Source organism: Oncorhynchus tshawytscha, linkage group LG13 (genome assembly GCF_018296145.1).
Source record: "Oncorhynchus tshawytscha isolate Ot180627B linkage group LG13, Otsh_v2.0, whole genome shotgun sequence".
Classification (NCBI taxonomy): Eukaryota; Metazoa; Chordata; class Actinopteri; order Salmoniformes; family Salmonidae; genus Oncorhynchus; species Oncorhynchus tshawytscha.
Genome location: NC_056441.1, coordinates 35,604,326 through 35,627,774, shown reverse-complemented (window position 1 = coordinate 35,627,774; position 23,449 = coordinate 35,604,326). Strand labels below are relative to the sequence as shown.

Genomic DNA, 23,449 nt, shown 5'->3' with positions numbered 1-23,449 from the left:
ATTTTTGTTCAGTCTATATCTATGACTAACACATTCACAGGTACAAAAGCATTGCCCCGGACTAACTAATGTAATAAACCTCGTGTAAGTCCTCTATTAAAAAATACAGACACTTGTCAATTTTTACCTGTTTTAATGAACCCTGATTACAATTTAATTACAAATAAGGGGTGAAAAATACAAGAGAAACAGAAAGGCATGGAGTCTCATCTCTCAGTTTGAGTGTTAAATAACCGCTGAGAAGAGTGAAAGAAGAGAGAGAGAGAGAGATGGTCACCTTTCAAATAATACAATATCTTTTTCCTCACAGAGTCCTCCCAAAAGTGAAAAATAATATATATACACAAGACCAAAAAAGATATTTCAAAACGAAGGTAATGTGATAGGATTATGTGAGCCCCTCTTTTCCATGTGTCAACAATTACAAATACAAACAGCTTAGTTGAAGTTATCTGAACTAAAATAGTAGTTATAAGTGTAAGATGGAGGAGTTGTCATTGTCTGGAAAATACGTACTGAAAAATAAAACACTAAACTCATGAGAGATTCAAATAGCCATGGAAAAGAGGTAGGCCCAGAGTACAAAATAATCAAATAGTAAATCATGTTAATAATAATAATAATAATAATAATAATAATGACAGTAATATTATATTTTGAAAAATAAACAGCAATGATGATATTGAGGGAAAAGTATCAACATAGTAGGAAAAAAAATGGTGATTTAATTTTTCTTTCTAAGCAACAATTAAGGCAGCTGTCAGTTACAATGCAAGGCGGGACAAAAGACTAGCTGGGTGGCTAAAGGCATCAGCATGCTTCTGTTTGACTGGTCCCAAACCGAATGACTGTGTTCGCAAAACTCCCTTAAAGACATTCGCTTGAAAAAAATGGGGGAAAAGCATCAATAGTACGGTTTGTCCATTTTGAGATGCCGTAGCCAGTATACACTTCCTCAAAATAGTCAGAATAACTCAAGAAATATGTAATTAATTGAAGTTTTTGCAGAGATCTTAGTCGCGCAATTTTAAACCTAACTAAGTGGGTGCAGTATTTCTAAACAAAAAAATGTGCATGAAAATGAGTCGTCTCTCCTTGAATGACAACTAAGACTTTATTGAAGAATCCCTACTGTTGACCAATCACCGAAGAAGGGGCATAGACTTCAGCTACTGTCGGTTTCCTTCGAGAAAAAATGTAATGTGCCCAAACAGCCGAAAAAACCTTACCGAAGTCCAAAGTGTAAGCATAATATATCCACAAACTCTTCTGAACGGTTTCTGCTGGGAAGCATGCGGACGCCTTAAGGCAACACCAACAGCTGCTTAGACACCCACTCACGCCACACTAGCGCTATGAACAAACTCTGGGCACGTCTTATTTTGGCCTGGATCTTGTTGTGTTACCCAGCTGGAGGGGCCTATACGCAGTAGATGGCACCTGCAAAGAGTCTTCTCAGATTACGGGAAGTCCCTCTCCGAGGTTTTGTGATGTCATATCCTGCTTGGGCGGTGGTGGTTTCTCTGGTTAAGCGCCTACAAAGCCAGAGGGACTAGTACGGGGGTGGGAAATCATGTCGCTAGTGATGTCACTTTCCTTTTACTCTAGGTTAGCCACATTTACGCATTTCCACCCCTCTCAGGAGACCAGGTCTACCTCACATGTGTACACACAGGTGGTGGAGTGTTGCTGATGCATTCTCCTAGTATAGTTCATGGTCCAAGACAAAAGGCGGGTTCAGTAGACCTCAAAAGGCTCCTAGTCCCTGTGTTCCCAGGAGCATTTGGGGTGTCGAGAAGGGGTGAGCCTGGTCGTAAAAGCTGAGGTTCAGGGTCCAAGATCTAACATTTCTCCATTATTTGTTCATTTACTGTCCCTTTACACTCACCATCCTTCAACCCCTAAACAGAATACTTATTTTTACATTACAAACAGAACCATGTTCTGATTCCTCTTGCACAAGGACCCTTTTCAATGCAGTTCCACAGTCAAGAGGGGCAAGGAGAGAAGAGGCCTCCCTCATATATGCCCAACATATAGTTACCATTACAATTCCTGATTCATATCAAATTATACATTTTTTTGAAATATAACATTTGTATTTAATATATTCAAATAAAATATATGTGTAGTATTGGTTTAAGTTATTCAGCATCTGTTTCTTAAATGGTATAAAACAAATAAGGCAAAGTGGCAATCAGTGTATGCGGTCTGTTCCCACGCCACACCAACTCATTTCAGTATGGTATGCTCTTGAGGCTTCTACAGAAGTATGTGTGTGTGTGTGTTTGTGGGGAGGTACCATGTGAGTTAACAATGAGATTTTTTTTTACGTGAGTGTGAACGTCAGGGAACAACATTGTGTCTGTGTGTGGGAGAGTGTGAGCACATTATTTGGCAGGGGTAATTCCTTTAAGTCACCTGTCAGTTTAAAAAAAGGCACAATCTCAATTTGTCCGGTTTGTTCATTAAAACGGGCAAAGTTCAAATGTCACTAAAAAGGCTTTGTGAAGTTGCCTGATATCACCTCGGTACTCACATTCATGGTATACTTTCTTGGGGAGGGAGGGGAAAATCTATTAATTTCAGTCTCGGTTCAAGAACATTGTATATACAGAGGTACTTCTAACCCTCCGTTCACTGCAAATGCCCCACCGCATCTCCCCAAATACGGTCCTCCCCCTTTTTTTTTTGAGGCACCCTCAATGGGAGAAACAGGAGCGGCTTAAACGAGGGGAAAGGAGGAGACCTTTAAGATAATATTTCAACACCATTCCAAGCGCGGACTAACTACCCATTTCCTCGATCCGCTCTTCTTATAAGATTGTGCAAAAGTCTTGTAGGGTCCCCAAAAGCTGTCCATTAAGGCCTGGTTGGGTTGGGTACTGCATTGTTGCCATGGTAGGTGTCAATCAACACTTGAGTGACAGGAAGGCCATAAGAGACAGGGACGGGGGGTCTCCAGTCAGTCCATCCACGTCCTCTATAGATCTGCACGCCATTATGGTTTTTGTCCCTACGCTCAAGTCTGCGGAGAGACGATTATCAAAGAGTGTCTGGTGAAAAGGAGGGCTCACTCAGACACAAATTCAGTCTTAAGTCAGTCCTTGTCGAAGAGATCTTGATTAGACCTACGCGGACAAGGAGGTCTCTGTTTTGAATCCTGAGATCCCTTCCTAGTCATAAAAGGTGATGGAACAGTTGACAATAGTTGGTAGGAGGTCCCCGTCAAGACAAGCACTTCTGTAATCTCTTTTCAAGTCTGTTGAATGTATTGTCGTGATGTCAGCCCCCCCCCCCCAGTGTCAGCAATATTAAGGTCCTTCTGGGAGAGTGGGTCTGAAGGGACTCTTTCCCATCTGTTTTGATGCAACATAAAAGGCTAAGGAGCTAAGGGCGTTACTGGGAGGACATGTTGAGGGGAGATGGAGGCACCTTAAGGCAGCGTACAGATTTAAGGGATGGATCCTGGAACTAGGCCCTGAAGGGTCTTCTGTTTAGAGGGGATATCTAATGGCCAGCCTTAGTGTCTCAGTCACAGCATGTTGAGCTGTGTGTTAATGTTCACTATTAAATCAGTTCAAAATGACAGTAAAAAAAAAAGCCTTCCGCACAGGCACTTGTGTATATGCGTAAGCTTGGTTATATGAGTGTGTATGTAGGTATGGGCATGAGATCGTCTCTCTCTCTCTGTGTGTGTATCCCTGCCTCAACAGGCTCCGTGGTTCTCCAGAGACAGCTGGGCTGTGGCTCTCTGCAGCTCGGAGCTGGCCCTGCGCTGGGCCGGAGGAGCACCCAGACTCATGGACGGGCTTCTCCTTGGCCCCTCCCCATTCTCTGACTCCCTCCTTGCTGGCTCCTCCACCACCTCCTTCTCCGCCCGCACTTTCTTATCCTCGGCCTCCTCGCGCTCGCCATAGGCCTCCATCTTCTGGTCCTCGCTCCAGCGGCGTTTGAAGCGCAGCTTGAGGGGGATACAGAGGGTGCCGCCGGGGCTGATGGGAGGTCCCTGGCCTGGCTCGCTCTTGAGGCCTAGCAAGGAGGGAGTCAGAGGGCCCATGGGAGGGGCGGCGGGGGTCTTGAACACATCCTCATCCAGGTCATCAGCGGCGATGGCACCCAGGTTGGTAATAGCGGTAGGGGCGGTTCCGTTGGTGGGATGAGGGGGGGTGAAGACGTCGCCCTCGTAGTCGTCGAGCAGCTCGTCCTCCTCGCTGATGTCGGTCACCTCCACCTCCTCATCGGACTCGATGTCGGAGACGGGCTCCACCTAGACAACAAGAGACAACAGAGGAGTCATTGATGAGCACATCTCTTTTTACATTAAACTGGGGGTTAGTCAGGCGACCCTTAATCTGGTTAGTGATTGGCTCACCTTGATTTTGGGAGGGCCCACTGAGGAGGAGTTAGAGAGCAGCCCTAAAGCAGCGTAGGAGGAGCCTAGGCTGGAGGAGGACCCACCGGTAGAGGAGGCGGAGCAGTCCCTCTGTTTACGCCCCAGCGGAGGCGGCTGCAGCTTGAACTTGAAGGGCGAGGGGTGCTGCTCCTCCCCTTGATGGTGGTGCAGCGAATGGGAGTGGGGCATGGACGGGGCATGGTGGTGGGCTGTTATGGGCTTGTCAGGGGCGGCAGAAGGCCTGTGGGGCTGGGGGACCACGATGTTGGGGTAGTGGAAGAAGGCTCTGGGGCTGAGGTGGTAGTTGTAGACACTCTGGTGGTGGGCCTGCAGGTAGCGCTTCATGTCGTCCGGGTTGAAGGAGAAGTGGGAGCCCAGCATGGGGCTGAGGGAGGGGGACGGGGTGTAGGGCAGGTGGGAGCCAGGGGTCATGGACAGGGCTGGGGACAGGGTGGACCCCAGGAGGCCCCCAGGGCCCGGCAGTGGGGACACAGGGAACGGAGACATGGGGTCACCGTGGACCCTGTGGCCGGGCGGGGGACGGCCTAGCCCGCCGGGTCCCCCGTAGGCACGAAACAGCGAGTCATGGGAGAGGCGGGGGTGGAGGAGGCCGCGGAATGCCCGTTCGGGGCCCACGCCGCCACGATCTTCACCCCCCACGCCTTCCTCCAGCTCAGAATTGGTGGAGGTGCCATCGCTGCAGTCGGAGACAGAGCCGCGGCCCATACGGCGGGCCACGCTGCTGAACATGCCCGGGCTGCGCAGGTCCTCATTGGGGGAGAGCACCTCGGACGGGGTGGAGGGGGGGAAGCGGAAGTGGCTGCCCCCGGTCGGCACGGGAGGGGCGCTCTGGGGGACTCCCCTACCTGGAGACAGAGAACAGGACAAGTGAGTTAGAGGGTAGGAATGAAACAGAGAGCGAGAGACAGAGAGCGAGCAGTTAGTGTGAGGCAATGGGTGACAGAAGGAGAATCAGAGTCAAAGTGAAACCAAGTCAGAAAAAGCAGGTGAGTGAGAGTAAAAGTTACTGTACACAGAATCACAGACCGAGACAGAGAGAGAAAACCCACTGCTCACGTGTTACATTCCCCTTTTCTGCCCTGCGATACCAAATTGTGGCGCACAACAAGTTCTTGGCATCCTCGCCCGTGCCAAAATTAAATATTGGAAAGTCGTTCTTTTTGCCATCACAAACACGAGTCGGGTAGCTCCATTTTCCTAAAACCGCTGAGTGAGTTAACATCGGAGAGGCATGGGTGTGTGTGACCACTAGATCAAAACATGTCAAAACCCAGACCACATCACATATGGAGTATAATAAAAACTCCATCACGTGGTATCAGGCTTCAAGTGTGCCCTATTTACACTGTGTGGCTGTGATTACTGCCCCGGGGCCTTAAAAAAAAAGAGGAAACACTTGGTATGAAGCATATAAACAAATATGCAATATGCAAACATCGCTCCACTACATAAACCTGATGGGAGATGGAAGAGTATTTTAAGCATTTAGTCCACGTCATTACCTGTCAGTCATTGTAGCCGCTTCCACAACAAAATGGTGCCAGTACGTGTTAGGCTCTCAGGCACATTAGGGCCCTGTATTGGCGTAGCTAGCCTTTAAAATGTTTAGAACTGGACAGATACAGAAATCAAATCTCCCAACGATCAGACGTCAGTAAATGCATATGAGGACTTTGTGGAAGTGCTTTAAGACTTGCAAAATGATTGACATTTACAACGTATTAATCTATAGTATCTTTAAAAAAACTGTGCCAGTGATGGTCTCCCGGTGGATTTTCAACCAGACTAGAGACAGAGTACTCACCAGAGCCCATGTCGATGAAGGGGTAGTTGACCAGCACCAGCTTGTTGAAGTTGAACTTGTAGGTGAACCTCTTCCCTTTGGTCTTGTGGAGGATTCTCTTGTTGTAGTAATATCTGCGGGGTCAAGGTTTACACGGTTACTCGCTATTTGTTCAATTTGCACCGTTAAATAAGGATGAAATACATTCGATGGCACAAAAAGACACCACATTGTGGTCCTACTGAGTGTGATACACAGAACCCCCCCCCAAAAAGACATGCAGTATCTATTACTATGTAATTGTATTACAATGTAATTGTATTACAATGTAATTGTATTGCTATTTATCTAAGGCAAGGGTTTCCAACCCTGTTTCCTAGAGAGTTACCCTCCTCCAACCACAGTTGTAACCAACCTGGTTCAGCTTATCAACCAGACGACTGCAATCAGGTGGGCTCGATGAGGGTTGGAGTGAAAACCTACAGGACGGTAGCTCTCCAGCAACGGGGTTGGAGGGCCCTGATCTAAGGGTATCATTAGGTGCGGTAACCATGACAATACGAAACGTAATGAGCGCACGCACGCACACACACACACACACACACACACACACACACACACACACACACAGGAGAATAGTAGGATATGTTTCACCTCAATGAGACAAACCTTTCCAAACAATGGCCAAATGAACACGCAGGGACTCAGTCTAAGGACTTCAGTTGCACTAGGAGTGGAAGGAAGTCCTCAGCCATTGTGGCCGGTGAACCAAAGGTAGCTAGCTCTAGCTCGTCTCACTGCTGAACCTCTCGCGCCGGCACAGTGAGGACTCAATGGATGAAGGGCCTCTCCCGATTGCAGTGGCTACCACTATGACTAGAGGGCTCCCACCTACACACGCTAAATGGCAGTAATAGTAGGAGGCTTCCTAGTGCTTACTTTGATATAGATGTGAAGTGGAGTCAGGTTTGGACTGGAACGTAAATGTTCACAGGCGCAGAGAGAGAGAACACTCGAACACGTGGGGGAAAGGCCAGGAAGACAGACAGACACACACACGTGATACGGTGAATGACTTTACTGGAGTTGACACATGCAAGCAAGCACACACACACACACACACACAAGCACAAACAAACAGAGAGAGCTGGGAGAAACATGCAGACACACAAGGGCTCAAGCTTGCTCTACGGTGCTTTGAAGAACAATTGAACTCACTTCAAACAAAGTGCTAACGTTACTACTGCCTCTATGACACAGCTTTAAAGTACATTCTAAACACTAACACACACACACACACACTTCGCAGCCCCTAATCCAATCCTAAACCCTAATGAGGGAAGAACATTGCCATGTTTCAATTACTTCAGAATTTAAAAAGCTCCTTTCATTGCAGAGTTTTATGACAGAAGAAAGTACCATAGACGTTAGGTCAGACCGGTCGAGGAGACTGGTACACCATAGAAACAAACCGACAAGGCGCAGATGGGATGGAGGAGGACTGGCAGAGAAAGCAGCTGTGACGAGTTATTGGTAGGATGAGCACTATCTGACCCACACCAACCTACGACATGAAGGTGACGCTGACAAGCCAGTGTGTGGCAGCCAGAGATATGCGTGTGGTGTGTGTGTGTGTGTGAAATTGAGTGAGCGAAAAAAAAGAGCGAGAACAGACTGCGGACTAAATAAAAGCTCTCGGCTTCCCACGTGTGCTCTGCAGCGTGTGTTTCTAAAGACAAGGTTGTCTAAATGAGCGGTCTCGTTAAAACGAGGGACCTTGACGTACATCCGAGACCAACAAGTCGTGATGAACCGCGCTCCCACTTTCTACTCTGTTCTCCTCCCTTTCTCTTTGAAAAACAAACAGGGGGGCACTCCAGAGCACTCATTGTTCTGGCCCGTCTTAAATCAGCTAAAAACAGTCTTCTAATAACAGCTATTAGTTGAGTCCGGTGCATTAGGCTGGAGTAAAAGGTTAAACACACTGTAGCCCACTATGACTACAGATTCCCCCACTTCAGGTCTGTATTTACATAGATTTAATCTAAGTGTAACAAACCTATTTTGCAAGAGAGACCCGTTTACTGCATTTCTTCATCCTACAATACCCAGAATCCCTAAGTCGAGTCGATAGTTGTTCCCCTTTCTTACCTAAGCGCTCTGCTCAGCTTGTCGTAGTTCATCTGCGGTTTGCACTTGCGGGCACCCCACAGTCGGGCCACCTCTTCGGGGTCCTTGATGACAAACTCTCCGTAGTCGCCCTGCCAAGCGATGACTTCATGGTACTCCTCCTTCCGCAGCAGCTCCAGGATGAAGCACCAGAGCTGAATCTGTCGCGAGCCGGGGCTCGACTCAGGTTTGTAGGCCCAGTCGGGGAAGGCAAACCCTGAGGAGGGGGGAGGAGGGGAAAGGGGGTTATATGGAGGTGTAGTGTTCAAATGCTGGGGATGATGGAGCGAAGAACAGAGGCAACAGGGAAAGGCTGGTAGTGGAGAGTCGACAAAGGGTTTGTGAGTCGTGGGTTTGATCTCCAGGTGACAGGTCACATGTAGATTATTGACCAAGCCACCTTGGATAAAGAGTCTTACAGAGCTGTACTGGGGGATCAGTGTTCAAAAACCCCCAAAAAGTTTTTTTGGGGCGGGTAACTTTGTTTGAGTTTAAAATCCAAGCTGTACAGGCCTGGTGCTTTCGTATCAGTTCCATGTTTATCATTAATCAAAACGGCCTTGAGTATGAAGACAAAATAAAAGCTATAACGAGCATTAGACACACGTGAGAACAGGGAGCGCAAGTATGTGTTTTAGAGATGTAGGTTGTGCTTAAAGACTCAACACCACTTCAACACAAGGCCAGGCAGAGACATAAACCCCCCCCCACACACACACACACACACACACACAAACACACACACCTCATTAGGACCAGATGTGCTCTAGGAAGCAGGCCGAGAAATCACCCTCGGAGAAACACATGGGCACAGAGCAACAGATAAAACCACACCACGGCGTACATACCAGAGGCATTTATGTTATAATACAAAACAGAAGGACATCATATCTAGAATACTAGAGTAAACACTGAGATAAGAACACAAACAGCAATACCGACAACTGGTACCCTATTGCCCCATTGAACCACCTGTTGAGCCAAAGTCCACAATAGTCACTATAAACCTTCATTCCAGGTCAAATGCTGCTGCACCAGAGGGACTTCGACGCCCTTTGTCACACACACACAAAAAAAACTCTTTGTATGAAGGAAGGAAGATTCGATTTTGCAAGTGGCCCAGATAAAAGCCTATGACACGTGACTCACACAAAGTAATTGGATAGGGATAACAGGCTAAACCGTTGAACTACTTCAATTGTCTCGTCTGAATTGGACAGAACAGTGAATGGTTCTGATGGCAAGCCGACGCTTCACAGCTCCTAAAGCATAAGCGTATAATTCCCACAACGACGACAAGAGCGGCCAGATCAATGGCGCCACTTTAGCGTCTGTGCCACTTGGGCAGATGCTGGGAAGCTGGTGGCAAAGCACATGTAAAGCCCGGCAGGAGCAGATAAAATGAGAGCGAGTGAGCAAATTGAACAAAAACACACACACACACACATGTTCAGAAAAGGTAAAGTGGGTGCATGCGTGGGAGAAGAGTGCTCACACATACAAATAGCAGCAATGCCCACAGAGTGCGTCAGTGCTGACTCATGGCCTCTTCTGGTTTGTCATTCAGTTTTCACATGGAGCGCGCCTTTCCCTCCGCGCTGCCATCCCTTTCTTTCCCTCGCTCCCTCTGACACCATTGCTTAGCAACAGGACATTTTAGCTCTATAAATAAAACACCAGAAAACACACTGAACATAAAACTGTAATTCAATTAAAAAAAGGTATCTAAAGTTCAGAGAGTGTTTGGGGGGGCAAAGAGGTAAAAGACAAAATGAGCGAGGGAGGACCGAGAGAAGGAGGCATCACAGGAAAAGAGAACTTGTCATCTGTGGTTTCACTGATGAAAGGTTGCGGTCCTGCTCTGCTGTCCCTTAGCCGACATTCACTGTCGTGTCCGTCACATACTACAAATCTCTTAACTCAAATCACTGACACTCACAACGCTGCTCCTCTCTAGACAGATGCGGGCACACACACACACAGCCATTACAAGCCCGTCTTCTGCTCTGCTGTGCTCACTACCAGTGGTCCTGGTGGGACTGCTGCTGATCCTGCGGGTGACAGTAACTATGACAGGAATTACACACGGATAAACACAACCCTGGTTACGCGCCATAATAACACACATCACTTCCCATGTGTGGTGTGCTGATACCTGGGAGAGTCATGTAGCGGGGCCACAATGATCCGACGAACATCAGGTGTATGAGGTCAGTAAGAAGAAACAGTTGTCCAACCATTTCCCCTGGGTCTCTAAAGGAAATAACTGAAGGAGTAGGGACAAAAAAAAAAGTGTATTTTTATGGTTACCACAAGAGTGTGAGACCATTATTCGAGGCACCCGAATTTCCCTTCCAACAGAAATATACGATCTCTAAACGAGAACCATTTTCATACGAAGATTTCAATACAGCTACTTGATGTTAGCAGCCGTATGACGTCATGTGTTTATAATAGTAGCTTTAAATAACAGATAGTCATCTCGTGCATTGTCCTGAACGCCTGCTGGTCTGAGACCAGGGGCTCCATCGCCTCTTTTTCACCCTGTTCCCTCCATCAATCCCCCCCCCATTTCCCCTCCCTTCCTCCTATTCTTTGCTGGCTCTATATTTAGCTGGAGGAAAAGGTCAGCCTCCGTCTGCTAGTGACGGCTGCCTGGACACAGAGGGAGGTAGGAGGGGGCACGGTCTTGTTCTCTGAGTGAGTAGTCCATCACCACTGGACTACCCTCCATTGAACTTCAATGGGGACATGCCACGGAGCATTGAGAGGGCGAACACACACAAATAAAAAAACAAGGTAAGCGCTAAAAAGTCTTGTAGCTAAAAGAAGGTGGATGCTAACATTGACTCATGCTAGCCTGAAGGCTAATAGCTCCCTATCCTAAAGACATTGCCATCAACACCAACTCATGAAAGGTTGCTAGATCGAATCCCCGAGCAGACAAGGTAAATCTGTCGTTCTGCCCCTGAACAAGGCAGTTAACCCACTGTTCCTAGGCTGTCATTGTAAATAAGAATTTGTTCTTAAACTGACTTGCCTAGTAAAATAAAATGGAAAAATGTCAGAGTCCATGGGGCGAAGCATTAATAGTGAGACAAGGAGGGGCAACTTAAAAACCCAGGAAGAAGACAGAAAAAAACAGATTAAGTGTAGGGAGGGGCTAAGGACCCAGGTAGGAAAAACACCGATGTAGATCAAAGAGGCCAGTCAGAGCTGCAGGTGCACCACATGAACTTTCACCCCTCTCCTGATTCTAGAAGTCAACTGTTACATAAGAGAGAGAGAGTGGAGGCATGAAAAACTCAAATCAGCACAGAGTACTGTGAAAGAGACTAGAAGAGAGATCGGAAAATCTCTCTCTGGCTCTTAAGTACATTATAATTTTTTTTTTTTTTAAAGGCATATTAGGCTGTATGGCCTTTCCAAAGATATAAGGCGCAAAGGGAATAAGCTATACATTGGTTGTGTTTGCTGTGTGCGATTGGCCCCCTATGCACTAAGCTCTGGGATGTTTATGCATCCAGCAGCCACCATGCAGGTGCACCAGACCCCAAGCAATGTAGCAGCCCAAAACAAAAAAAAGACAGGGCTGTGTGGTGTTGTCATGGCAGTACCGTCACAAAGACGTGACTCCACCACATGGCAGACCCTCGATATGTTACCTTCATCTTTACATCAACAATTGCCAATGTCAACGCCACCGAGATGAAATCAAGTTGGAGCATGACGGTGGTTGGACAGTCATAGGGGCTGGACTGCGACAGTGTAATGGATCCCGGGGCGCGACGGCCAACTCTGCCCAGACAGAAACCAGACGCGTCTTGGAGAGTTCCGTGCAGTGCAAGCTGTGATTAAAAAAATAATAATCAGCCTTAGATGGTTAGACAGGGCGCGTGTTTGCGCCAATTTTCCTGCTATGTGAGGACTGTCGAGTATGAGTGCAGGCCTTGTCCCGTGCAGAGAGGACACAGAGCCAGTGTTTATGAGCACGCCTGTGCAGGCCCTCAACGCTCAGCAATAGATCCCTGGGACAGACATCCTAAATACTAGTCTTGGAAACCTGAGGTTAGGAAATGGAGTTGATCTCCATAATAAACTTGATTTGTGCGTATATTATTATCAACTAATACAACACTCATAATTCACTATAAAGTATTTGTTATAATCTTTGGTAAACCTCAACCAATTTCAAGACTTGAGTAGGAATTGCTTGACCCTTAACACTAGAAACGCTAAAGGAGTCATTTGGACTTCATGAATTTTAAAAAATGTATTACTCTGGCATTTGTAAAGTCATGCCCCCTTCCGTCCTTTCATTTTCCTAAATAAGTCTATATAACACACGGTCATTGTTAGAATCTTAATATCACAAACAGAACTAGAGTTACAAACAGTTTTAGGATGCTTTTCCCGTTGCCCCTCCTCCTCCCAACAGTAGGGCCTGCTCCCCTTCTCCTGGAAGTTGAAGACACCTGCCAAGTCGTCGAAACGGAACCAAAACTACATTTCACACGTAACAGATTAAATAAATGAAGTAAAGGTTGATGGGGGGAAAGGGGGGAGAATAGGTAAGTTGAAGAGTGAGGAGAAGCCAACGATGTAAGCCAACGATGTAATTATGTAATCACTAATTGTGAATGAAGAACAGGCCATTCTATTGTATTGACCTACTCCACTTATAATCTCTAAAATGGTATGTACCCTATATCAGTCCACTGAATCGAAGCAGCCTTAACAGTATTCTCGGGAGTACACAGTGAGAGCGTGCGTCATTTACAATGGCAAGAAGACTAAGACAAATGGATGCAGATGCTCAGTTATAGAGGTGCTACAAAATCGAAATGAAAATGCTCAGAGGGTGGGGAAGAAACAAATCATGACATCCCTGATGATTATTCTTCTGATTCTGAGCCTCAGCCTGAACCGACACCACTGAGGTGGCGCACGCAAAAACAGAACGGTGCACACTGAGCAGGCCTCAAATTTCCTGGCGGCATCGCCAAACAAGGCCGTGGATGCAACTTTGTGTGGCCGCAAGGCCCCCTAAAAACAATTCCATGTCTTGTGGCCAAATTGGCCATTATGCCCTTGGCCTGAATATAATAATTATAATTCCCATTTCCTGGCTGCCAATCGTTGTGCTTCGAAGCTACCTCTCACTTACATTGCGCTCAGGTATCTCAATCCTTATAAGGCAATGCCATGAGAAGGACACGATTCTCGGGCATCGCAGCTCCGAAGTACAAGACAGACACATTGGGACGCACAAGCGCGAGTCTTTCTTGTCGAATTCCCGGGATGCACATTGATGTTAGAAGAACTGTCCACATTTACTTTTCCTCAGCCAACAAGATGAGTAACGGACAGCAAAAGGCCAAATAGCCTTGCTCCTAAAATCTCAAAATTCCGGGCCTGCCGAGCAGGTGCCCCCGCCGCCATCAAATGAAACGCCACCACCAGCTTTGGTTGTTTATGTGGCATGCTCCAACTGATGCTATTGCGTGAAGATCCTTTACTTGGCTGACAAGCTGACAATAAATTGACTTTGTTTGACTGCTGCCATAATCAACACATTCATTATGATGCCATTTATTGCTTTTGTGCTGATTTTCAGTATTTATCAAGCACACTTGGCGCTTATAATGATGTTTAGGCTGAATGAGATTGTAATCATTTGACCACGTGTCAAATAGCACATTTCTTGGTGGATGTTATTATATTTTTTTTATAACAAAAACCTCTTACCGCATTCCAACACATATGCTTTCTGTTTCATAGTTGTAACAATGGCACTACACCAATAAAATGTATTTGACACTTTATTTGTGCAAAGCAGTCATCAAGGCAAAGGGTGTCTACTTTGAAGAATCTCAAATATATTTTGATTTCTTTAACACTTTTTTCGTTACTACATGATTCCATATGTGTTATTTCATAGTTTTGATGTCTTCACTATTATTCAACAATGTATAAAATAGTAAAAAATAAAATAAAAACCCTTGAATGAGTAGGTGTATCCAAACTTCTGACAGGTTCTGTATATATTTATAAACTGGGTGGTTCGAGCCCTGAATGCTGATTGGCTGGCAGCCGTGGCATACCACAGGTATGGCAAATCATTAATTTTTTTACTGCTCTAATTAGGTTGGTAACCATTTTATAATAGCAATAAGGCACGTCAGGGGTTTGTAGTATATGGCCAATATAGCATGGCTAAGGGCTGTTCTTAGGCACGACGCATCGCGTTATACCACACCCATCCGTGCCTTATTGTTTAAATATATATAGCCAACAGTAACATACTAATGAAAATGCTATTGTGTTATTTAACTTTTTTATTTATTTTTAAATACAATATTGCCAAAGAACTTTAGAAACACAGGCAAATTATTATTTTTGCAATAGCATATATGAAATGTATTAATTACACTGTTAGAATGTTGTAAGTCAGAATGACTGCTCATTAATTTGAAGGGGGGGCCCTCGAGGGCCAGCGGTTCTAGTGTTAAGAGGATGGTAGAATAGCAACAAACAAAAAAATCCACTTGAGGGGTATTTGCACATCCTTAATCTAAGCTTTATCATCCCATCGACCGTTAAGCCCGCTGGAACCATGTGACTGAGTAGAGAGTAGAGGCAGTGACCTGAAGAAGACCTGGAAGTGATCAGAGGGGACATGGAGGGGTCGGTTGGGTGAGCCGGGCTTAGCGCAGGCTTTTCCCTCCATGCTCTGGGATGGTACTAACAGGGTAATGTGCAAGACCCCTGGACAAAAATCAGGTCATGTCCAAGTGAGAGGACGACCATGTGTTGTCTAAATTCCCACTACTCCAGAGAGTAACTCTGCCTACGGAAAGTGGGGCATGCTGTTGAAAGAAGTCAGCTCTGATTGGCTTTTTCCTCATAGACAAGCATCCTTGCTGTGACTTGGAAATGAGTCTATCCAGAGGGCAGTGGTCTGAAAGTGGGTTCTGACTGGTCAGTCCAGACAGCCTCCCAGTGGGGTGGACCCAGATCGGCCCGTTCGCACAGCTGGTCCTTTCAGCCCCCTGTGGGTGACAGACAGAGTCAGTCGTCTGGGCCCAAGTCACTGGTGGTGGTACAGGGGCCTGGCTTCTGGTGCGGGATATTTGGTGGCAGACTAGGGATCACAAGCACTCTATGGGGAGAAATGCAAGTAAGTTCCACTGTCTTGACTCTTCGCTCATCTCAGTCTGTTATATCTTATCCCCTGCTCCCCTGTTATTTTGTCCTATAATTTGAGGCACACAGTTTATCTCCTGGCCGTCTTCAGATTCTTATTCTGCGAAGGAGGGAGGGGGGTGCACTAAAGTTCTCTTCTGAACTCAGGGGGATCCAGGCATAGCCGTGGGAAGTAGGGGTGCTGAGGGTGCTGCACCCTCTGAAAAAATTAAATTGGAATAAAAATGAAATATTTTGTTTTTGTTTAGAAAGATCTCCCAAAAGTAGCGCACTGGGCCTTTACTAGTCCTGTATTAGCGGACCTATATAGCCGTCTGTAGGGCGGGCAAAGTTTTTTCCCCCTTGCACCCCTCCTCCCAAAGTCTGCAACAACAAAAAACGCAGCACCCCCACCCACAAACATATTCCCGCAGCTATGCATCCAGGCAGCACAGATTAGAGGTCTGGCCTGTGCTCTGTTGGAGGCAGACAGGACTTTGGCCTCTGTAGACAGCAGCCGTGTCTGGCTTCTTCTAAGCCAATTCTGTCTCTTCGATTCGTCAGACGGCACACGCTACAAACTTCACTCAAAGACGTATGAAATCTCAGGTTTGTGAGTTCGCAAAAACACCAAAGACTTGCAGGATGATGGGAGAGATTCTGGAAAAGTAACAGCAAACAGAGCAGGAGAAAGTGAGGGGGAGTGAGAAAGGTGACATGGAAGAGAGGACAAGGAGCTAACATTGAGACATTCAGAAAGTCGGTGAGAGAAAGATGAAGACGTAGGCCTAGACAGAGCAGAAGATCAAGGAAATGCAAGCGATAAAAAAATACGTGGTCAGGGTGGGTTAACGCAGTGGAAAGGGGACTGGAAACGGGAGGAAGAATCAGAGAAACAGATAGATTGCCCAGTTTTACAAAGGTCTGTGTTGAGGTTAGGTCTCCAGACAGTCTTTACTTTCATTTCTCTCCACAACCACAGACAGCGGCTGACGACAACTTGGTGGCTCCAGCTGTGAGATTTGCGCACAGTCGACATCAGGGCTCCCTCCCCTAACCGACGGCTGTCACCACAGCCCAGAATAAACCACCAAACCAAGGGAACGAGATAAATCAGTCAGAACTGAAGCTGCCAATCTCTTCACTGATGGCTAATGCATCTTTAAATGTTCCATATTTCCATAGAGACAAAAAAAAGTCTTCATAGTCATTAGTGATAGTAGAGTCATGGTGGCAGTACACTGTGCTTCCACTCAGACCTCTCATGATCTAGAACTAGCTTCAAATTGACTTGATACTAATACCCAACAGATTAGGTTATATGGAAGCATTTTGCTGTAATTTATTTGCAGTGATCAATATCAGGGCATCATTAAGGATGTTTACACAAATCGGTCTCAGGCAGCCTGCATATAGGGGTAACTGTAATGTTATCACGTTGTAGAGGCCATGTTTCAGCAGAAACAAACTCAATGGCACCAAAGGCCGGCCGTCCCGTCTACAGTCAGCTGTCAATATCAGGGCATCATTAATGATGTTTACACAGATCGGTCTCAGGCAGCCTGCATACAGGCTTACTGTAATGTCTAACGTCGTCACGTTGTAGAGGCCATGTTTCAGCAGAAACAAACTCATTGGCACCAAAGTTCAGCCGTCTTGTTTTCAGTAAGCTGCTCGTTCCATCAACCTCCCCGAAAAACAAATAAGTATTTTAATCTGACAAAGGTCTTCCCCCATAACCGCCGGTTACACGGTCATTGTGCCAGCCCTAAATGTAGGCTGTACGCAAATCATACACTTCAGGAAAGCTACATGGTTTATTTTACTGGGGCATGCAACACATCTACTTGTTTGTGATTGATGATAGGATGTATGCAAAAACAATGGGCCTGAGGTGGCCATTTTAACCATCTCGGTGTTCACATTTTCCTAATTCGGTTAAATCCAAGTCCTATTGCATTAGCACTGGATCCTCCTCAGACTAAATTGGGTGCGTAGAAATATAAGAGGGAGCCAATGTGGCGTCACCACAAAGATGGCAACCAACATCAGCACTAGCGTGAGAATTGAGAGTGTGCTGCGTGTGTCTGTGTAGTGGGTCTGTGTATGTAATGCAACACAGACGTCAGCATTTTAACTGGTATGTGGGGGGTCCGGCCCCCGTAATAAACTGTTGTGTGAGAGTGTGTGTGTGTGTTCAGCATAGAACACATAAATGCAGAGTAAATCTTCATTACCCTGAGTCTAGCTCTTGTAAGTACAATCGGTCTGATAGAAGGGGGGGGGTTCCTCAGTCGAGTCAGGGAAAATAACAAATGTGCCGCTTACTTAACTCTGAGCTGTGGTCTCTGGCTGTAAAGCTTACCAACTGGAGAGGAGACGGAGGGAGAAAACAGACATACTGAAGGAGTTTTAAACCTCCCCTGATAAGATGGAACCATTTGATGACTAACAGGAACAGGGCTGAGATTCCCTTCTGTTCTGTCACAGCCTGTAAACAGGCTTCCCCTTCAGCTTTCTCCTTCTTCACACCTTACCTGCTTTGATCTTGCTCTGGTGAAGAATCGGGTGCAAGTTGTCATGTTTTGTGTGAAGTAGCGTGAGAAAGGAGGGGTCCACACCGCAGCGTTCTCACCAGTTCAGCCTTCACACACGCCCATGTTCACGGAGATGCACTTTAGAATATCACAGAGTACACCACTAACACAAACATTAGTTTGAAGTAAAACACACTACCACACACTCATGTGGAAAAGCCAAAGCCGCAGGGATTCAGAGCGAGTTCTGACAGACACAGGCGAGACGAAACCTCAGGGTTCCCACCAAACCCAGGGCTGGAGCAGACAAAACACCCAGGCTGCTCCCCTCCGTCCACAAGCCACAGGACAGAGCAACCTGCACTTTTGACAGCTTGGCTAAACACTGGGACACAGATGGCCATGGGTGAATGACGTGATGTGTTAATATTTTGTCCAAACAGTACTTTCGCATTAAAAACATTTTACTAGAAAAACTGCATGTACAGATCTGTTAAAACACCAAATATTATACTTTGTAACTGATATTTGTCAGACATTTTAGTCCCTTTGACACAGTGACTAACACAACCGTACCATCTGATTAAGTGAAGCCCAACGGCATTGATGGGAACATTCCAGCTCAGAAGAGAAAAGTTAGCATATCTATGCTAAATATTCAATTCTGTATTTTAGATTAGGGGTTTGGTAATGATTTTGAAGATTTTAAAAAACCTTCTACATAATCGGTCCTTACACCTTGTGTCATAGTACAGGACAAAGTTGATCTTTCACTGATAAGGCCTGTTTGATTTAGACTAGACTTAAACCTTCGGAATGTCAGTTGAAGACCAAATGTCTAGATTTGAAAGCAAAAAAAAGCGAAAAAACAAACAGTCTGTTCAACAGATTTCAAATGGGGGAGAAAAGCACAAAACATAAGCATAAGAATTCATGTCATTCTAGAAAGATATGCTTATCATCGAGAGTAAAATGGACCCAAGTTGACTTAAATTGGTTTGGTCACATCAAGCTCCTTCTTGGAGTTTGTGAAGAAGCCGGAACCTCTGCATCCTGTCAGGTGTTCACAGATAGAGGCCCTGACATGTTATCTGCTCAGCGGCCCGACTATTTTTTTGGTTCCACTTGGGCTAGCCTGGCATTTCATCTACACTGCAGGAGCCTTTCAAGCGTGGAGCCGGGTGGGGGAGCAACCCTACTGTAGTAGTACAAATAGTCTACTGTATTCAGTGGGTAATGAACTATGGCGCGTGCCTTTGTTTTACCTGGGCCTGGTGTGCTTTCTTTCCCTCACAATAGGGGTAATAACCAAAGCACATTTCCAGGAAAAAAAATCTCTTCCCGTCATCACAGGTCAGAGTACGGAGTTCACTTGCGATCGTGCAGGTTTCCAATCTGACGACACCATCATAACCTGCTTATTAAGGGTTTTCAATAACATTGATCTATTACTTGGTCAGCTAGGCCTAGTCAACATGTTGGGAATATGCTGTTGAGAAAGCCTCTCTTTTATAGCCTAGGACAATTTCAACCCACTATGCTTACTAATTTCCTTTCCTGACATTCATGTTGTTTAAATGCAGACGGGAACCATGTTGAATATTCCCGCTGACAAACATGAGCATCCCCAGCAGTCACTTGCAGTGGCCTGTGCAGGCTAATTCCTCGTGTATGGGTCCTTTCACTTTGTACACTGGGGAAGACAACAAAAAGTGCCCGGCTACAGCTGTGACGTCGCACATGTGGCGGATTGTTGATATAATGAGTAACACAAGTGGAAAATTGGGAGCTAGCAGCCCAGACTGCTTGCATCCTGGTCGGATGCGGTGTGGAGTGTGACCCATAGAACTGGAATCCCAGTGCTGTTGACAGATGCCAAGGCACCTTTGAGCTGTTTCACCTGGGCCAGAGTCAGCCGGGAGCGTGCAATGTTCAGAATGGAACAGACAGATGTACTATAGGCCTATGCATTGGACTTCAGTCTCTATCATGTGGATTCGAGAGCCATGTAAGCCTGTGACATTCTATAATCTACAACATAAATACGTGCCTGAATACCATTGCCTATTGAGAAACAAATTCATGCTAATGATATTTTCCTGGAATGTTTGGCATCAGTCTCCATTACAATACTAATGAAGAGTAGCACAAAGTAACTCCCATACAGCATAACTATCCAGTTATTAGACAACAGAGTTGTTACACAAAGATGTGGGAGGACAGCGGCTTAGCCTACAAGATGGATTCCCGAGATGTGAAGCATTCGGGAACAAATTGAACCAATGAGTGCAGATGAGTGAACGCCATGAAACTACTTAGGGACACTAAATCTGCCCCTGGGGGTGAAGAACTGCTCCTCCCACAATGTCTCTTTTCAGAGGAGTAAGAGATACCTGGATTCCTGCATGTTAGAGGATCCTGGGTGGGGAGCTGACTGAAGGCCCAAGGCCACAATACCATTTGGTGTATGAAAACAAAATCCCCATTTTACATTGACCCTTCAGCTTCCCAGTTCCCACATCCCGTATGTAGGATACCTCGCAACCGGTGTCCATACTCCTCAAAATATTGTGTAATATTTGCAGTGTGACAGGATGAGTTTGTGTTGTGGCAAACATAAAGCAATATCTCCTAGAATTCCAAATAGGCCTAATTTAAATCCCAACATTTTCTGGCTCATTAGACGCTACAGGACAACTCAGAAATGTGGGCGTTCTATTTATGGGAAAATAGTGTGTGATCAAGCATAAATGTTTTTTTGCGAGTGTGAGACCAACTGTAAGCCATGTCCCAAGTGAGAGGTGTAGCTCAAATGAGGTGGGGGAAAGGTACACCTACATAGAGCCAACTCATATGGAAAACAGTCCCAAACTCTAAATAAGTTATTTCATGTGTGGGTGTACCTGAGACTGGGGGGAGGGGAATGGAATAATCTGCTAATGGTTTAATGCATGTGGACATGATTTCGCTGGCAATGCACTTATTTTTATTCAACCAGAGAGAGGGGAATCAATCTTGCCAACTAGACCTACTCAGAGTGTGATTGCGGAATGCAATTCCGGGCGTTCTTTATACTTCTATTGATGCCAACCATCGATAAACCCCACAGAAGAAGAAGAGATGAAACAGACAGGGGTGTCACCAGTAGCTAGCTAGGACACCGGTAGGCAGTGTCATTCTTTCCCGTAGTTCTGTTAACATTACAGCGAGGGCAGGTGCTGGCAGCAAGTACTAACGTTACTAAGTACACTGGTAACTAATTACTAGGACACCAGTAGACAGTGACCCCCCCCTCCCCCTCCTCCTATAAAAGTTGTGCCTGAGTTGGGACAGCAGGTAGCCTAGTGGTTAGAGCTTTGGGCCAGTAACCGAAAGGTTGCTATTTCTAATCCCCGAGCTGACAATCTGTCGTTCTGCCCCAGAACAAGGCAGTTAACCCACTGTTCCTAGGCCGTCATTGTAAATAAGAATTTGCTCTTAACTAGTTAAATAAAAACAAATATGAATTCAACCTCATTCATTATATCCAGCACCATATCAGTGTCTACTACATATGTGAACATTGCACGTGTATGTGGTTTAAAAAGATAAAGATCCTAAAAAAAAAATGTCTCTGACATCACAGGGTAGGATTAAAAATTAAGAAAAATAGTGATTTTCAAAACCTGCAACGTTTCTAGTCAGAGGGTGGGTATTTCTTTTCCCCACGTCATCGCGAATCTGTGTTTAACTTTGGATGTAATCGGCTAGAATTAGTTTTTTTACATTATATGTGTTTCTACAAAACGTAGAAATGTGCCGTTCACACATTATGTAGACATTGATTTTGTGCTGGAAATAATTAAATGACGTTGAAAAGCGGTGGTTAAATGTCGAATGCGTGTCCTGGCATGCCCAACTAGCAACCCTGGTAAATAGTTAAGTAATGGAGAACTAAACAAATAAACAAACTGTTTATTAACAGGTCTGTGTCCGTTTGATAGCGTAAGCAGGGTTACGTTAGCTAACACTAAATGTTACTCGCCAGGAATGTCCATTTTGGGGGGAATTGGTTAGCTAGCTAGTCAAATGTGGAAGTTCGAGAGTTGGTTAGCTAACTAACTGGAATAATAGCCAAGTTTATCAGACACCGATACAGTAAGCTGTTTGCTAACTAATACACAGTGGTGTGAGCAAATGGTTTAGCGTGGTTATTTTACAAACTTTCCACGCCGAGTTAGCTAGCTCTGCTTGGACTCGAGTAGGAAATTGCGGCAATCAGCTAGCTAATTAGCCTAGCGCCCTAGCCTGTCTGGGTTTTTCAACGTCTCATTACGCAGAGTTCTTAAATCAGTAGTTATTTACGATAACCATTGGTCATTGCGATCACACAAGGGTACATCATTACAAGTTGATCATTTTGCCATTACCAAATGATCCAGTTGTGATTGTGTTGTTATGTGAAACAATAACAACCGCCAGTCGAGCGCCATAAAGTATCAAGCACTTCCAGTGGACAACAACAGGAACACAGAGTTCCATTCGGACAATAGTTGGTCCGCGAACATTATCGTAACTTACCCGTGTCCCCGGGGGTTTTCATGGTGACTCTGGTCAATTCAGAAAGTTTCCCGTTTGGTTGTTAGTTAGCGTGGTATTGGACACCCAGCCTTCGTTGTTCTTGACAAATTAAAATCGAAAAATTCCTCGCTGGCTTGAAAACTTTTCCGTTTCTAAGCTTAGCCTAAACCCCTCTGTTCTCATGCGCTCTAACCCCCCAGGCCCCCTACTGTTCCCTAGTTACTTCTGAGCTCCTAACTTTATTTTGTATTTTCTTTTTCACAAACCGTAGAGACGAATGCTGCTCTAGCTTGGTATAAACCCACTCGTCAGCACTGAATGGCGTTGAACTTTGAGTCCGTCGTGCTGATAGTGGGGGAATGCCTTGTAGCACTGTTATAATTCTTTAGCTAATCAGTTTAGCCGCATTAAAATTTTGCAATGGTCGAATCTTCGTCATTGCAGCAGTCAAAACATCGCATGAAAAACTCTCAATCTGAGTATGGAACCACGTTTTTTTTCTCTTTCTACAGACTTTTATTTTTCCACTCACTCCGTATTCTCAACCCCCAGCCCCCCCCCTTCCTCTCTAGGGGTGTCGTGTTTCGCTCTCCCTACCACACGGGGCCGCCCACGCGGACCTGGGAAGGAGTTTACGCCTACTTGCCATTCGCCTGGTTGGCGTCACTACACCACACGGCGTTGCTGTGGAGACCCACCGCCGCCGGTAATGTTGACGTATCCCGTTTGCCGCGAATATGTAACCGCATCAAATCATAGTCAGTGGTTATTTGATACTCTTCCCACTTAGTTTACTGC

At 45.7% G+C, this 23,449-nt stretch overlaps 1 protein-coding gene across 2 annotated transcripts; it reads right to left on the bottom strand.

Annotated features, from left to right (window-relative positions):
• Positions 1 to 116: 116 nt before the first annotated feature.
• On the bottom strand, positions 117 to 23,222 carry LOC112264805 (ETS domain-containing transcription factor ERF). 2 transcript variants are annotated; one of them, XM_024441659.2, is made up of 5 exons: positions 22,652 to 23,222; positions 8,352 to 8,586; positions 6,222 to 6,334; positions 4,376 to 5,262; positions 117 to 4,270 (listed from the first exon to the last, which is right to left on the bottom strand). In XM_024441659.2, the coding sequence occupies exons 1-5, from the start codon at positions 22,671 to 22,673 to the stop codon at positions 3,710 to 3,712; spliced, it is 1,818 nt and encodes a 605-aa protein (XP_024297427.1). In that variant the 5' UTR covers positions 22,674 to 23,222; the 3' UTR covers positions 117 to 3,709. The 2 variants fall into 2 exon arrangements, with proteins under 2 accessions (XP_024297427.1, XP_024297428.1); XM_024441660.2 differs by lacking the exons at positions 8,352 to 8,586; positions 22,652 to 23,222 and adding an exon at positions 7,140 to 8,047.
• Positions 23,223 to 23,449: the final 227 nt, after the last annotated feature.